The sequence below is a fragment of the Pantherophis guttatus genome, chromosome 1 (genome assembly GCF_059756535.1).
Source record: "Pantherophis guttatus breed Tessera chromosome 1, ASM5975653v1, whole genome shotgun sequence".
Taxonomy (NCBI): Eukaryota; Metazoa; Chordata; class Lepidosauria; order Squamata; family Colubridae; genus Pantherophis; species Pantherophis guttatus.
In genome coordinates, this window is record NC_142063.1 from 293318434 (window position 1) to 293334899 (window position 16466).

The 16466-nt window shown below is 35.7% G+C and overlaps 1 protein-coding gene across 8 annotated transcripts in view; it reads left to right on the plus strand.

Annotated features, from left to right (window-relative positions):
• Nucleotides 1-246: 246 nt before the first annotated feature.
• CDC42BPA (CDC42 binding protein kinase alpha) overlaps nt 247-16466 on the plus strand; it is a 143910-nt gene continuing 127690 nt past the window's right edge. For all 8 annotated transcript variants that reach the window (XM_034427949.3, XM_034427953.3, XM_034427951.3 and 5 more), the window contains exon 1: nt 247-1795. In XM_034427949.3, coding sequence (XP_034283840.1) covers nt 1618-1795 — 178 coding nt within the window. In that variant the 5' untranslated portion in view covers nt 247-1617. The remainder of the gene's footprint in view (nt 1796-16466) is intronic.

Consider the following 16466-nt stretch of genomic DNA (forward strand, 5'->3'; position numbering starts at 1 on the left):
CTTGCGGGTTGGGCGAGAGCCCTTGACGCAGCCAGAAGAGCCCCAAACTTAGCTTAGCAACCTGGTCCTGCAGTAGCCCGCAGGGCGTTTCCGTGCGGCTGCTGTTCCCTCCCCTCAGGTCCGCCTGTATCCCTGCATTCCGTGCTGCCGTATAAGCATCTCTCCAGCGCTCTCCGCTCCCTCCCTCCCTCCCTCCCATTCCCGACAGCTTGCAGCCTCGTTTGCCTCTCTGCAGCTTCGCTCGCTCCAGAGCTTTAGGAGGGAGGAGGGTGAAGAGGCCGCCATGTTGGATCCGGTGACTTCAGTGGTAGCAGCCGGAGCTTATGCATGAGGCTGTGTGGAGTCAAGGAGGGCGGACGGTGAAAGAAGAGGAGGAAAACAACCGCGACGAGGAAGAGGAAACGGAGGAAGGAGTCGGGGGGAGTGCAGGCTATCCCTGTTCGCCGCTCGAAGAAGATGCCCTAAGCATGGTGGACCCAAAGGCGGGCAGCATCTTTTCATCTCTTGCACTAGAAAACAGCAGCAGCAGCAGCAGCAGCATAGCATCTTTTGGAGGAAGCGCGCAAACGGAGTGGGAGAAGATGTGTGTGGATTGAAAAAGGCAATATCCTGTCGCCCTGTCAAGAGAAACAAGGAGCTAGAGGACGTGCAGCGATATGGAGAGGATTTGCTAGGATTATTACCAGCCCAGCCTACCTTTCTTCCCTTGACTGGATGTGCTGATACCCTATTTAAGAGAGGACAATTATTACTTTCCCCGATATTTAAAGAGGGGTGTGACTTTCCCCTTCCACATGCTCCCCCTCCCCAGTATATTGGGGAGGGAGGTTAAGGAAATTCGGACTATACATTATTTTTTGGCATGGTGAAGAGCCTTAATGGAAGAGTGGCACTGATTGCCCTAAGGAAGGATTCTGTTTCTGAGGACTTTTCTGCCTCTTCTTCTCTTCTTCCCACTCCCCACTTTCTGAAGAGTTGCCACTAATGCATTTTCTAAGAGGTGGTGGAGGTGGAGGTGGAGGTGGTGGAGAAGGTGGAGAAGAAGGTGGTGGAGGTGGTGGATATTCTCCAGCACTAGATCTTCAGAATCCTGTGCTTTTTATTTTGTGCCCTCCCACCTTCAAATAGCTTTCTTCCTGCTGCTCTTTCCTTGAAAGTGAATTGTTGATGCAAATGGAAGGAGGACTTTACACTTTAATGATGCAGAAGGATTCATTTCGGGATTGGGTTTCATGATCTGAATTTCGAATGAAGGAAAAGATCCTTTAAAAATGTATATGGATGACAGAAGAGTGGATTCAGTCTTGGAATTAAATTTTAATTATTATTATTTAAATGTATAAAGTATATATTTTCTCTTTTAAATGTTATTAAAAGAGATTTTAGGGTAATTATTTTTCTGTAATACTCTGTATATATTGTAGATGTATGTGTGCCTGACCAAGTTACAGTTCTCAGAATGGCAATTCTGAGATGGATTATACCTTCAGCACCATCTTTAAAGCACTGACTTTTCAAAATTCTTTTTATAAACTGTAATATATTCTAATGTGCTAGATTTGTCAAAGAAAGCACAGAAAAATAAAGAAGGAAAGTCTGTTTAAAACTGAAGCAGCCATGTCTGGAGAGGTGCGCTTGAGACAGTTGGAACAGTTTATTTTGGATGGGCCAACTCAGACCAATGGGCAATGCTTTAGCGTGGAAACCTTGTTGGATATACTCATCTGCCTTTATGATGAATGTAATAATTCACCCTTGAGAAGAGAGAAGAATATTCTGGAGTTTCTAGAATGGGGTAAGTTTGACCATATACTCTTAACAATTGCATATTTCTCCACAATTTGTTCATGTATTTGTGTGACTTATATTTATGCTAATGATTTATATTAATTGGTATTGCTGTTGATAAATACATTAGGTATTCATCTGTTTTGTAGTTTTTAATTCATCAGTAACCATAATTTTATATTGGGAATATCTGATTTCAAGGACTAAGGAGTTTTAACTGGTCTTGGTCCTGTCATCCTCTGTAAACATGACTTTTTAAGGCCTAATATAGAAAGATGATGGAAAATACTGTTTGAGCTGAGATGTGTGTATGTTGGGGGAAAATAATGAAATCACTATTTTATGTATATTATGTAAAAATAATGAAGGTGGAAGTTATATATATTCCAAACTACTGTTGATTTGGCTGTGGTAGAAAACAAAGGACCTAAGTTTGTTTTTGCTCACCATCCATACAGCAATAAAACAGGCTTTAGAAAACTGAAATGTCAAACAATTGGTAGCTAGATAATATTGGCATGATGACAAGGGTGGTTATTTATTTCCTTCTTAGTGCATAATAGTTAAGAGTACAGAAGTTGAAGTCACATGAGAATAGTTATTGTGTGACCTCCAAGCATTAAAAACGTACTGTATATATTTGAAATGATTCAAAAAAGGTCTGTATGATGATCTAGGATTTTTACAACAAGCTATTTGAAGTTAGAGAACATACAGTGGTTTTCTAAGATCCTTATATGAAAATATCTGGAAGAAAACTATTGTGTTAATATCTTACAATCAAAAGAAGTAAAGCAGACTGAATTTTCATGCATATTTCATTTAAAAATACTCAGAGCAGCTACAGAATTATCAGTGCACTTTTAAACAGGTTTATTCAATATCATGAAGTTATCTAGATCTAGTGTGTAATATAGTGTAACGTGGTGTAATGTAGTGTGTTTTAGAATGACAAACCTAACAGTTGCTTAGACATTATCCCTGAACCTTTTTGTAATCTTTGAGAACATTTTTTGCTTGATAAAATTGCAGTATAGTTGTTATTAAAACTTGTATGTATGTCTTTTCATTTATATTTTTAATATACTGCCCACTCTATACATGCCCATACATAAGCATATATATAATAGACACTGTACAGGATATAATTATATTGTAAACATTGAATTTGATACCAGTTATATCAATATTAATGTAATAACCACATATGTTGACTGTAATTTCTATTATACTTTGGGAAGTAAATGTGTTGTTCCAGCATAGTGAAATAACTTTTATTATTTTATTTAATATGTTTGTATATACTTTTCCAAGTGCCAATGCATATGGAAAACACAAAACTTCTTTTTTCAGAATTATTACACTAACCAGGCACTAAGGGTGGATACTGCTGAAAAATAAAATATTAACATATGTTGTTAATAGTAATTCATGTTTTTCTGCAGTTTCTAAATTATTTTCTTTACCCATGTTTTTTGGTGCCAGACATGCATTGTAGATCCATACACACAGGATGAAAAAAAAAACAGTGAGTTAGATAATAACATAGGCTTGGCATAACTTTTGTTCACTCTTACAACATTTCTGCCACAAAACCTCCAAGGTAGTTTGCCTATAAGCAAGAGCTAACAATGAAAAGAAAAATAAGGAAACTTAGGTACTTATTTGGGCATTACAACATTTTCATGACAGGCTTGAACAGAAACATTTTGGGGACAGGTGGTGTCTGATAAGATGGTCTCACTTAGTAGAGCAAATGGAAGTAGCTCTGCTTTCCATCTTTCCCTCTGAGGTAGCCTAATAGAATGTTTGTTGCTGATTGCCAGTTGAAAGACAGTACCAAACACAACTGGACTCTCCACAAAACCTATGAAATGGCCCTTTCTCACTCTCTGCAGCAGCCCCTTCATTTAGAGAATAGACTAGACTAGACTAGAATTCTTTATTGGCCAAGTGTGATTTGGACACAAGGAATTTGTCTCCGGTGCATAAACTCTCAGTGTACGTTCAAGCAACAAGTGATAAATTATGATCATAATCAAAATACAATCATCATACATCATAAGACACATGTTATCCTCAGTAGTAAGAATATAAAACTTTTGTAAATGCTGTAATATATCTGCAAAGTGCATAGAGATGTTCATATAAAACAGTATTTTGGACAACATATTTAGGTAACAATATGTTTATATTTAATTTAGAATTAACTTTGTGGTATGATCCCCTTTCAGTTCAGGATTCATAATACATACTAAATCAATTCACTGTGGAGAGATCTTCAAACATATTTTTATCAATTGATGTATTAAAGTAAATGTTAGAATTAATCCAAATGTTAGAATTTACTTTTGAAATGTTAAGTATAGCCATATAAATTTCCTATGCAGGTTTGAATTCTTTCAGGAGTTGCATTCAGCATAGCTTGGTCATTGAAAATTATACAGTTTAACAGATATAATTCTCCATTACTTCAGATTTGTAAGTATTTATTATGGCAAAGTTGAAGGGAAAACTGAACCGACAATTTATTTTTTAACCAATGTAATTATTTTTATAATCTGCTTTTGATTATACATGTACTTTATATGTAGATATTTTTATGGAAAACAACACATTCAAAAATGCTTACTGTTTTTGATGTGGAACTATAAGTGACAAAAGTTCAATTTTTGTAATTTGCCTTATCTTCTGAGGAACAATCTTGAAAATATATAACAATTTTGGTGTTAAACTACTAGTTACTTAATATATTCCATTTATGTAGGATTAGTTTGTGCTTCACTATTATTTAGTGGAAAAAAATAAGTTCTTTCTTGTAATAAATGGAGCCTGGAAAAATTTGAAAGGACTAAATATGTTGTCCTTTATTTCTACCTTGTCACTGGTGACTCTGGATAAGGAAATATAGGACAGGATGTAGAAGATAAAATGAAAAACTAGAGCAGAGAAGAGATGTTAAAAGTATGTTAATACTTAATGCAGAACACTTTTTAAAATGGAAGATAAGGTATCAGCAGGATATCTTGATTTTGATTGAAAACTATAGTTAGAAAACTTTAAAGGCTGCAGCTCTAATCTTATTGCATTTGTTAGTCACATTCACATCAAAAGGAGTTGTTCCAAATGTATTAAATAATCCTACTACTTAGCATTTATGTATTGTAATATATTTAGAGCACTTCATTCAAAGTTTAAATTTTATGTAGTATGTATAATACAATAACCAAGATGATTAATAATTTTGTTGAATTTTATAAACTAGAATGTAAGAAAATGATACTGTATCTTCATTATTATGTCATTGTTTTACTGGCAACTCAGTAACTCAATTACTCATCTAATTCTGAACATTTTTTACTTCAGTCTTTTGTAGAGATTTGGTAGCTTTTGAATAATATTAACTGGAAATTATATTTTGTGTCCATTTCTTAAATGTAATAAAATTATGGATTTAATTGGAATTAAACTGGTAATAGATGACTTTATCAAAGTACACAAAAATTAAATTTAAATATAGTATATAAAGAGATGGTTTTCAGCATGTATTTCATATGATTACACACATAGTTTCGTCAGGATTGGAGGATGATATATAATTTTTATATGGTTGGTTATACATATTTACAACATAACTAATTTGAGATTCCATCAATTTACATTAGTACATTTAATGCACATATTAATTAAATTTTTGCTCATTCATAAATATGATTTAATAAAGATCTGGTTTGCCTTGTACTGTAAATATTTAGCATTAAATTGTAATTGATGGAAAGCATGGGAGTATCCCATATGTGAACTTTAATTGTAAAGTTACAATTTTAAGTAAGAATAACAACTAGCAGAGCAAACATGCAATTAGGAATATTACTGTGCTAGCTTCAGCATATTATTTTCCAGTGTTTTTTGGCCTAGTGTGCAACACACCTACAGCTTTATTTTGGATTTGTCTTCATAGGGTTTGCTAAATTCTATTTAGTGTTGGAAGGTCTTCCAGAGTCCTGGGTGTCTGACTTGGCTGTCTCTGTGACTGTGTACGCACATGCATACAGAGACAGCTGGGAGCAGCTTCTGAAAAAGCCAGCAAGCTGTGAAAAGATGTGGCAACTTTAAAAATTTGAAAAGTAGTGTTTTGTACCTACTTCTGTATATTCTGAATTGCCTCTACGGTACTACTTTCTAGTTTCATAATTGAGTTTTGATTTGAAGAAAACTCCTGCTGTTCCATGATGAACCTTTTTCAGATCCTCAGGCTGTAATCCTCTGCATATTTCTTCCGGATTTATTTCAAAAAGAATGTACATAGGATTGCACTGGAGGTAGCAATTTCTATCAGCTATGCAACTATGATTAATTTTATCAGAGTTAGTTATAGTACAAAATGCCTTGAAAATATCTATGTGCCTACCATTATGAATGTCCTAATCCATACATATACAAAGTTATCCATTCTGAACATTACTTTCACTGCAAGGTGACCAGTATTGAAAGACTTTATAGCAATATAGCCCTGGATCTGTGCTCCAGGGCTATACATTGATTTTAAATTTTAAATCTGCATATATCTTCTAGGAATCAGTGGGAATCTGGGAATCATTTTCTCTTTTTATGTCATAGTTTAATTTCGAATGGAAGAGAGTTTAGAGATCAGGAATATGGGCTTTGAAATCTCATCGGTCTAGTGAAAAGTAATTTAAAGTTTATGAACTGTTTCAATAATGAGAAGGAATTAAAAGGAAGGGATGAGAAGGAGAAAGAAGCAATATAGTTTGTTAAAACAGAATAAATGAAAAAGGTATGAAAAGCCCATTCAGCTTTAGCTAAGGGTTTACTTCATGGTCCTTGAAAGAGATACAAAGGATGTGAACATTGTAACCAAACATTATCAGTAGCTCTATTTTTTTAAGCTCTTAGGCCTCCTTATTGGTATCGGTTATAAGGATGTTTATGCTTTTAATGTATTAAAATGACTAGAACATTTCCTTATTTTGAATTTACATGTGGAACCTGAAGTTTTATTTAAGATACTTTATGCTGAATTGTATGAATTATACCATTGCTGAATGATATATTATCTACATAATGTCACAAAACTGAAGGGGGACAGTGAATCCTGTGTTTTGCTCAATGTGAAATCCAAATTAAAGTAAACCTGACAGATATTTTTACAGCTTCTGCTTATCTGTAATGTTACAAAAGGTATAAAAAGTTTTATTTGGGCTTGCCATGTAGAGTTCTTCACATTTATCTTAACATAGAAAATAGATAACTGAAACATCTTAATTTATAACTCTATAATAGCAATAGCACTTAGACTTATATATCGCTTCATAGTGTTTTACAGCCCTCTCTAAGTGGTTTACAGAGTCAGCGTATCGTTCCCAACAATCTGGGTCCTCATTTTACCAATCTCAGAAGGATGGAAGGCTGAGTCAATCTTGAGCCAGTCAGGATCAAACTCTTGGCTGTGGGCAGAGTTAGTTTGCAGTACTGCATTCTAGCTGCCGTGCTACCACGGCTCTATATTATATTACAGTATAGGTATTCCTTAATTTAGGGCCCCAATTAGGAACAAAAAATTGCTAAACAGAGCAATAGTTTAGTGAGATCTCTCGAATCAGTGAGTGAGATATCATGTGATTGTGATTTGCAACTCCCCCTGCCAGCTTCCCCATTGACTTTGCTTGTCAGAAGTTGTCTTGGGAAGTTGTGACCACAGGGTGTTGCCACCATTGTAAATGCGAGGGCCTGAATCGCAATCATGTGACCAGAGGGGTAGTATGAAGGACTACCTTCAAGGATGGGCCTTAAGTCACTTTTTTTAATGCTGCCATAACTTTGTGGTTAAATGAATCATCGTAAATCGAGGGCTACTTGTAAGGATGGTGTTCTTTGTACAATAGTGTCAATAACTTTTTTTCATTAATTTGTTTTAATTGTATTCTGTCACGTAAATACAAACTACAAAATGTTTATTTGTTATTTTTATAAGAAATGTATTACAGCTCAGTCAGTGTTGTGTATAGGTGTGCATGTATACACACTCATACAAGCATATACAAACATATCTATGATGTTTGGTGGACATCAATATGCTTATAGGTTTTTTCATTGGGATTTGCCTTCAGCAGCATCTTTTTTTACAAGAATGGATGGCTACAGCTCAAAGAATTGTAAGCCACACAGAATCACCTGATTGAGATGTGCAGCCATAGAAAACTCAGTGATTTGTTTCTCTGTTGTCTTCTACTCCAAAAAAAATAAATAAATAAATTAGTACAGCATCTAGGAGAAGAAGAGGCTTTCTGTTGAAATGCATGTCTTACATCTGGCCATGCCCATGACTGCCATTTGATGTGTCAATGTTTTTATTAACTTCATCATCTGCTATTGCTAATAGACCTATTTTTCAACTGGTTATGTCATTGTATTACATTACATTGTTGCCATACCTTTTGTTTTTATCACCTAGCCTGCAGAAAGATTAGTTTACTATATTCAGTTCTGTGTTTTACTCATAGGAAGATACGAAAGAGTTCGCAAGTGACTTTTAGAAATACTGTTAAATTTATACCAAAAGTGTAGGGGTTTTTTTATGTCTATATAATTGTCTCACTATTTAAAGCAGCAGTCCCTAACGGTTCCGGCTTTGTGGGGCAGGAGAGGGGATGTTTTCACACAAGCAGTGGGAGGGTGGGCTCGTGTTTCATGTGCTTGCGTACATGCCCACCACTCGCTCAATTGCAGCTGCACTTACCCGCCACTTGCACAACCCAGTTCCAAACGAACAGCAGCCCAGGGGTTGGGGACTCCCTGTTTTAAAGTATCCAATTGGAGGAAATACTTCTAATATAGCACTTCCTAATTATGATTCAATAAAGTCAGCCATATGCAATCTCTTGATAATTTCAAGATTTTGTTTCTTGTTGTTTTATGCCGTGTTAAGAAAGGGGAAAAATATTTCTGTTCAGTCAGAGCAGTTTTGTTCCTTGTTTGTACTGCCACCTAAGAAACCTTTATAACTAAAAGTTACTGTGGATAAATTTTTCATGGAGTGAAACTTAATGCGTATCTTAAAACTGCCTTTTTATACCCATGCTATTTGAATCAGATAACTATATTTAGATCTGAATAGGAACAGCATTAAATTCTAGGAATTAAAACAGGCCTGAGTGGGAAATACATTTTCCAAAAGTTTATATCCCACTATAAACATCAGAGAAACCTAGCAGATATCTTGAATAAAACATTAAAATATATCTCAAATACCATAATGCTGATAATCCCTAATGGTACCAGCCTTACACTTAAAACTTTCTCTGAAAACCTGTTTTTACCAGCTTTTGGAAGATTATCAGAATGGATACTAATCTATTTTTGAGAGGCAAGCTATTTCATGAAACATGGGACCGCCAGTGAAAACCTGCTCATGATTCTCCTAAACTCCTAACAGTAGTAGATCAAAAAGAATATATTGGATGTATCAGTTGGAGAAGGCAGTCAAGCAAACAAATGCCTGAGAACCAACTGATGCAGGCATTATAGTTTAAAGTCAGCCCTTTGAATTGCAGAACCCATTGGCAAGAGCTTTTCTGTCACAACACCCATACTTTGGAATATCGTTGCCCCTGAGTAGGTGGGCTCACTGCCATTTATATTTATATGCCTAACACCCACTGACTCTGCTACCCTTCCGAGCTTCTCTACTCTCCTCTCTTTCTATAGCAATCCCTCTTTTCCTTGACCCTCCCACTCCCAGAGCAGAGAGAATGGAGGGGGAAAGATTTCTGGAGAGTACTATAAACTCTTTGCATAGCTTTCCTATGACTCCCACCCTTGAATTGCAGTTTGATTGCAGTGTTTTTGAGATATACAAGACAGGAGCATCCTAAGGGGACAAGGGACTGGTTAGGAGGCAAAGAATAGCCAAAAGTGGGAAACTGATTAGTCTTATTTCTTTCCAGCAGGAAAGAACAATTGTCCTTATGCGACTTCCCATTTAGCAATCTCTTCACTTAGTGGCAGAGTTGGTCATTAAGTAAGGACTATCTGTATTGTTAGAGTCATGAATTTGAGGTGGATGAACATATCAATTTAATTAATGAACTACCTCAGGTTCAGCTGCTATGTGGTAGATAATTAGAGCAAATCTCATTCAGTAATAACACGTTATACAAAATATAGAATATAGAGAAATATTCTTTCTGTTCTAGTTCTGGTTTCCAAATTATCTTCAGAGGTAGTCTCATTAAAAGGTCATTGTAGTACAATGCTTGTGGTGACTTAGGCCTGAGAAAATAAAGAAAATTAACTTGATAGAAATACAAAACTGTAACCTAGGTAAAAGAGGACGAAATATTTTTAAAGTTCAGAATTGTGAGATAACATTTAGAAGTAGTTCAGGCAGATGACTCCCTGATTCATTGAAAGAGGAATATAATATCCTTAATGACTAAAGACTCACTTACCACAGTGGACAAAGGACCGGGAACAAATTAACAAGGGAAAAAGTGGGTAGCTCTGAGAAATGTTACATTGTTACCTAAGAGAGTCTGAAATAATTTGATTTGTGATAATTTAGTGGATGTGTTGCAAGTAATAAATCTCAATCCACTGAACAAACCCCCGTAGAAACCCATATCTAATCATCAATTTCTTTAATAATTTAATCTGAACCAAATCAAAACCTTTTTCTGTCCTTAACTATATCTAGTGAATCAATTAATAACTGCAAATTGATTGATGCCTAATAATTTTTGATAAACCTTAGTGGGAAAGATAAAGTATATTTGGTAAGACTTTCTGCAAGTAATGGGATTTTTTTCATTCCTTGCCGTCATTAAAATATAGTACAATTTTGATATCCAGTGCTGTGTTTCTACTGATGATCTACCTCAGCAGCAGCAATGAGATGAGGCAAGCTCTCCTGCTGCTCCTTGTGAACTGACAAAATCATCTCATTAAATGGTTTGGGAGATTTTTCACAGTAGGTTTGGTGAGTAGGAAAGTAGTGTAAATTGAGACAGAAGAGAAAAATACGTTCTAATTTGCAGTTGCATTTGTCCTTATTAAATCCTACCCCCAAATTTTTGATTATTATTTTTTAAATCTAAACTATTTTTATAACTTATGAATTTTTAAAGAAGTCAATTCAAACTGTGGTATTACTAATATAAGAAGGTGGGAGTGTCCCAATATAAATCAAAACCAATCTCCAAATGTATAAGAGGTGCGGTGGCACTGCGACTTAAAGATGCTGGTCTTTGCTCTGGTGGCTCAAGTCCTAGCACTGCGTGGCAGAGTAAGCTCCCATCACTTCTGCCCACCTAGCAGTTCAAATCATGCTACATGTGAGTAGATAAATAGGCACCACTTTGGAAACTTGGTGGCATTTTGTGCAGACAGTGGGACCCCTGCTGGTGCTGGACATGTCCAGATGCCAGCACCCAATTATGAGGGACATCGGGGGTGAGAGAAGGCCCCAAATGACACTGCAGGATGCCACTCGTCTTTCGGATGTGGAGCTAGTTCACCCCTGTGGTGTACCCTGGATAGCGTGCGAATGCAAACTAAACAGACTAATGCTCTTTGGCAGCCAAATAACTACTTTGTACTACCTATGTAGTCTCCTGGCTAATTGTACCACTGCCATAGGCTAAATAAATAAACAGATAAATCCAATTATGTGGCCTCAAGAGGAGTATTTTCTGAATTATCTTCTAAAATACTGTCTTATGTAGTCAAATTTGATCTTTTTGCTAAATTGCTTTTTTGTGTTTTTATAGAGGAACATAGGACACAGGTAGAAACGCTTCTAGCTCACAGATATTATACATGCTTAGTCATAATTTTAACTATAGTAGGCAGTATGCATTCCTGCTTCATACTCTTGACTAGCCCTAACACTGATAATATTTTGTTTTTTACATCAGTCGAATTGTTACTTCATGGTAGATTACAAGAATGATACATAGTACTCTTAGATTCTTATATAATAAGTCTGTATTCATGAATGGGTTGTATAGCTGCTGGGCAATTCCTTTTAATAGTTTCAACACACCCAAATTGGGGCTTGCAATTTCAGACAGAAAATGCCACAGGGCAATTCAGAAATTAGAGCATTTTTACCCTGTTTGCTTTGTATTTATTTATATTGAAAGACAAGGATTCTTAATATACATAGAAATGCTGTGCCATTTCATCCATCCCTTGCAAAGCTCTACATTAAATATTCTTTTTGGGTCTAATTTAAAAAAGAATTTCTTGAGATTCTTACATTGACTAATATAAAGTAAACATTTGTTTTCTTTTCATTACTTGGTTTTAGAAAGGTTTTTTTTTCCCAGACAAGCTTTTGGAGAAATTTATGATCTTTTTGAATTCTGTTATCTTATATTTTCCTCCTGCAGTCATTTATAAAACTTCTTTGGCTAGTGAAATATTATGACATTTCAAATCTAATATTCTATTTCTACTTCCAGTTATTTAGAGTAAGTCCCATGCTGGTTGGTGAAAATATCTAAGATTCCATTGCAATATTGTTCAGCTGAAGAAGAAAAATATCATTTTAACTTTTCAAGAAAGTTGAAACTGTCAGTTTTACAGTATACAATACTGTATACAATACAATTAATATACAGTACAATACAATTAATATACAATAGGACTGTGGCAAATTCAATTCAGCAGAATTTATTTGTTGGTACATTTGAAATTTTTCCTGAAAAGCTACTGTATAAACTTAAGGTTATCCACTGATTACTGGTAGTTCTTGAGTAATGACTAATGTAATCGGCTCATCCCAGTTGTAACTTGTGACAGTTGCAAATTGGATCACTTGTGTGACTGACCCAATTTTATTATTTTTTTTGTGGTTGTCATTCAGTGATTCATTGTAGTTGTTAATCAGATCTGTGGTCATTAAATACATGCTGTGACTAGTGGTTCATTATGGACACAGTTTTCCAAAATCTGAAAGTAAATGCCAGTTTTCAGCAAAAACGTTGTAAAATGTATTCATATGACCACAGGATACTTCAGATGGCCTTTAATGCAGCTCTGTTGTTGAGCACATGAAGTGAAGTCATGTGTCCAGGGGGGGTGGACAACTGTCAGAACTTTGAATTTGGGTCATAAGTACCACCAGAAAGGTCCATTATAACTTCATATGGTTGCTAGGCAAACAGTCATAAGACATGGACTACCTGTAATTGATTTTTATGTTTTAGTTGTTCCGGCTCTAAGTGAAGCAACTGATCTCATTGATAGTGAATCCCCTCAAGGACTTTAAATATAATAGATAATAACCACACTTTTAAAGATAAAGATAATAATCAACTTTTAATTGCACCTAGAAACAGCACCCAGAGCAGCTCTCACAGTATTGGTGTTATATTGAATACTATGTCATTGCTTTTAATTTGTGGTCCACCACATTTTGTATCAGTTGCAGTTTCCAAATGATCTTCAAGTGTATTTTTATATAGATTGCAGTAATCAGTATATGAGCTGGCAAAGGCATGGGCAGCCATTGTTAGCATCTCCTGTTTTAGAAAAAGGGTTGCACTCTAAAGTTTAGAAGCTCCTGGCCACAGCTTCTGTCTGCTACTACTTAGGAGCCTTAAGAATCCAGGAGGACCCTCAGATTGCACACCATTTTATTGAAGAGAAACTTTTCTTTCTTTAATAGATATTTGAATTAAAATAAACAGGGAGAGAGAATTCAAAGGAGAAAGTGAAAAGTGAAAAAAAGAAAGAAAAAAGGGATGTGAATTTCACTGAATTTGAAATTTATTAAATGGAAAAAGGGTCATATGAGGTCTAGGGATGTGAATTTCAACAATATTTTAATTACTTCTTTTGTTCTTACCGGTAGTTGTTATTAAATGAAGAGGAAACAGAAATAACCACCCAGTTGTTTTATTCTTGTTGGTAAAATTGATATTCAAGTGTTGACAATTGATGTAATTTTTACCAAAATATGTACCATTGTCTTCAAGCAATAACAAGGCAAAAATTGTCAGTGTTAGCCTCTGGTACCATTATAAGATTATATATGTCTATGATATTATTGCATTGTTCAGATTTAGACTACTTTGAGTAATTAAATACACAGAAATGTTTTTCTTCTTCTAAATTTTTATGGTTAAAAAAATTTAACCTGGTTAAATTTTCTGCTAGTTATTCCTTTGGAACAAGATTCATCTGACTGGCTGCTGAAAATTTACATTGCCATCAGCATTTGACTAACTTTTCCTCATCAGTCCTTGTACAATTAGTCAGTTTCTGTTGCTTTGAATTAGGCAGCTGAATATAGTCTATTATGTGACTGTATAGTAAAGAACAAAACCTCAGGAAATCCTGTAGCTAAGAAACTGTAATGACATTTGGGAATGATCTTTTTTTTTGGGGGGGGGGGAGATGCTGCCTAGGGAACAATCAGATAAGAGAGGGCATGGCCCACAGCTGCTTAACAGGCAGAGAAAGAAAGGAACCTCCTTAACCTCTCAAACTGTAAAAAGATGGAAATTTGCACTGTGAGACTTGCAAGGTTAATGTCAGCCTTCCCAGGTAGAGTAGACAAGAAACACAACTACATGAGCAGTTGTGTACACTTCTACTTTATTGTAAAGGTACATTAACAAGAATCTCACAAAGCTTCTCTACACATCTCATTCCATCTCTTTCACAGCCCGGGAAGTTATGAAGATTCTTTTCTGAGTTTCTTTCTCTACCCATTAGCAGTTACCAGCTATGCCCTCTCTTATCTGATAGTTCTAGGCACCATCTCTCTCTCTCTCTCTCTCTCTCTCTTCCTCCACCTTTTCCAAGGTCATTCCAACATATCACTACAGAGACTGCTTGGGACATATTTTTTTAGTGTTTTTAATCATTTCCTGTTTAAAATGCCATCTGTTACATGTCACAATTTATCTTTGTGATGGGACTGTGTGCATGTATATAGATGGAATGTGGTGGCTTAGACAAACCCTCTGATTTCCACAAGAAGTCTCCAAACTCCTCCCCAAGTATTTACACTTTTCTCTCTCCTTTCCTCCCCCTTCCCATTTTCCTATCTTTGTTTTCATTTGTATTTTATATTATAATTTTAATAACATTCTTAATAAAAGAAAAATAAAATAATGAAAATGTCAGCAGCCATTTTACTCCAGAAAACTGGAATACCGTCTGCCCCTGAACCTCCCTCCCTCCTTCCTTTTGTAGCCTATCCAGATGGGGAAAGCATATGTTAAAGGACAGATTTGCTTCTCGGAATAAGTTCCATTGTATCACTAAGAATGTTAAATCTGTATTATATATATAGCATGTATATAGATCAGAGACCTATCAGAAAGTTGAGAAGGAAATGAACTATTGCTTTCTGAAAAGATTGATCTCAATCAGTTGCTCAGCATCACCATGTTACATGTGTACACATACCAAACACAGTCCAGGTCTAACACATCCAGAAAATAAAACCTGCAATAGTTATATTCACTGATCCTAGGTTGCTGTCCAGTTCAAGCTTTGTTTTTGCCTGCTGAAGCTTCCTCTCTTATCTGGCTTTCAGTCATCTTCTGAGACAATTCATTCAGGCACTCAGAAAACAAAGCAAAATTGAGACTATTCTTCACTTGAATAAAAACCTGATCACTTAGCTCCTCAGTGTTTGATTTTCTTGGGATTTGATTTTCATGTTTGAACTTCTTAAAATGGATTTTCTCCACAATCACTGAAGTCCTCTAAATCAGGCTCCCCCAAATTTTTAGGACAGATTATAATTTTTAAAATAATTTCACAAGGACTCTCATAAGACTTAAAGTAAGTAATATTTAGTTGGTCTTGGATATTTCATTTATTATTTTCTTGGCTAATTATTGTCCTGTAGGAAATGCATCACTGCCTTCCTGCAGAATTAATTGAATGGATTGATGAGTGGGCAGATAGACAGAATTCTCAGTTTGAAAGCCCTCGGTATTCATGGTGGTTTCCTGTCCAAATATTAGTTAATTCCAGCATAGCATTTTTGAGATCAGTTATAGTTGGATAAGTCTGCCACTTACTTTGACTGGAGTCTGACTTGAAAAATTAATTCTCATTCAGAAATATGGCTGCCATAGTATGTCTTAGCAATCATAAATAATTTATTGTAAGATTTTAGATAGTTTTTGACTTACGACCATTTGCTTAGTGTCTATTCAAAGTTATAATGACACTGAAAGAAGTGACTTATGACTGGTTTTCACACCTAACAACTATTGCAGCTGTTGCCTACCTGCCAGCCATTTTTTGGCTTCCACACACCCTGTTTTCAGGCCTTTTTTGGCCTTTTTCAGGTCTTTTTTTGGCCTGTTTTGGGGGCTTTTTCTGCCCATTTTCAGGGGGTTTTTAGCCTGTTTTTGAGGCTTCTCTCGGCCTATTTTTCCCCCCAAAAAAGCCTCAAAAACAGCCCCCAAAAAGCCTAGAAAATGCCCCCCCAAAAGCCTAGAAAACGGGTCAAAAAAGTCCCAAAAATGGGCCAAAAAAAGCCTCAAAAACGGGCCAACCCCCCTCCCCACCAAAATGGGCTGTTTCAATGAGATGAAAAAAGCCTTGAAAATGGGCCCAAAAAGGGCCCGAAGGTAGGTCAAAAACTTTCTTTTGTTGTTTTTCTCTTCTAAATTTAGGTGTGTCTT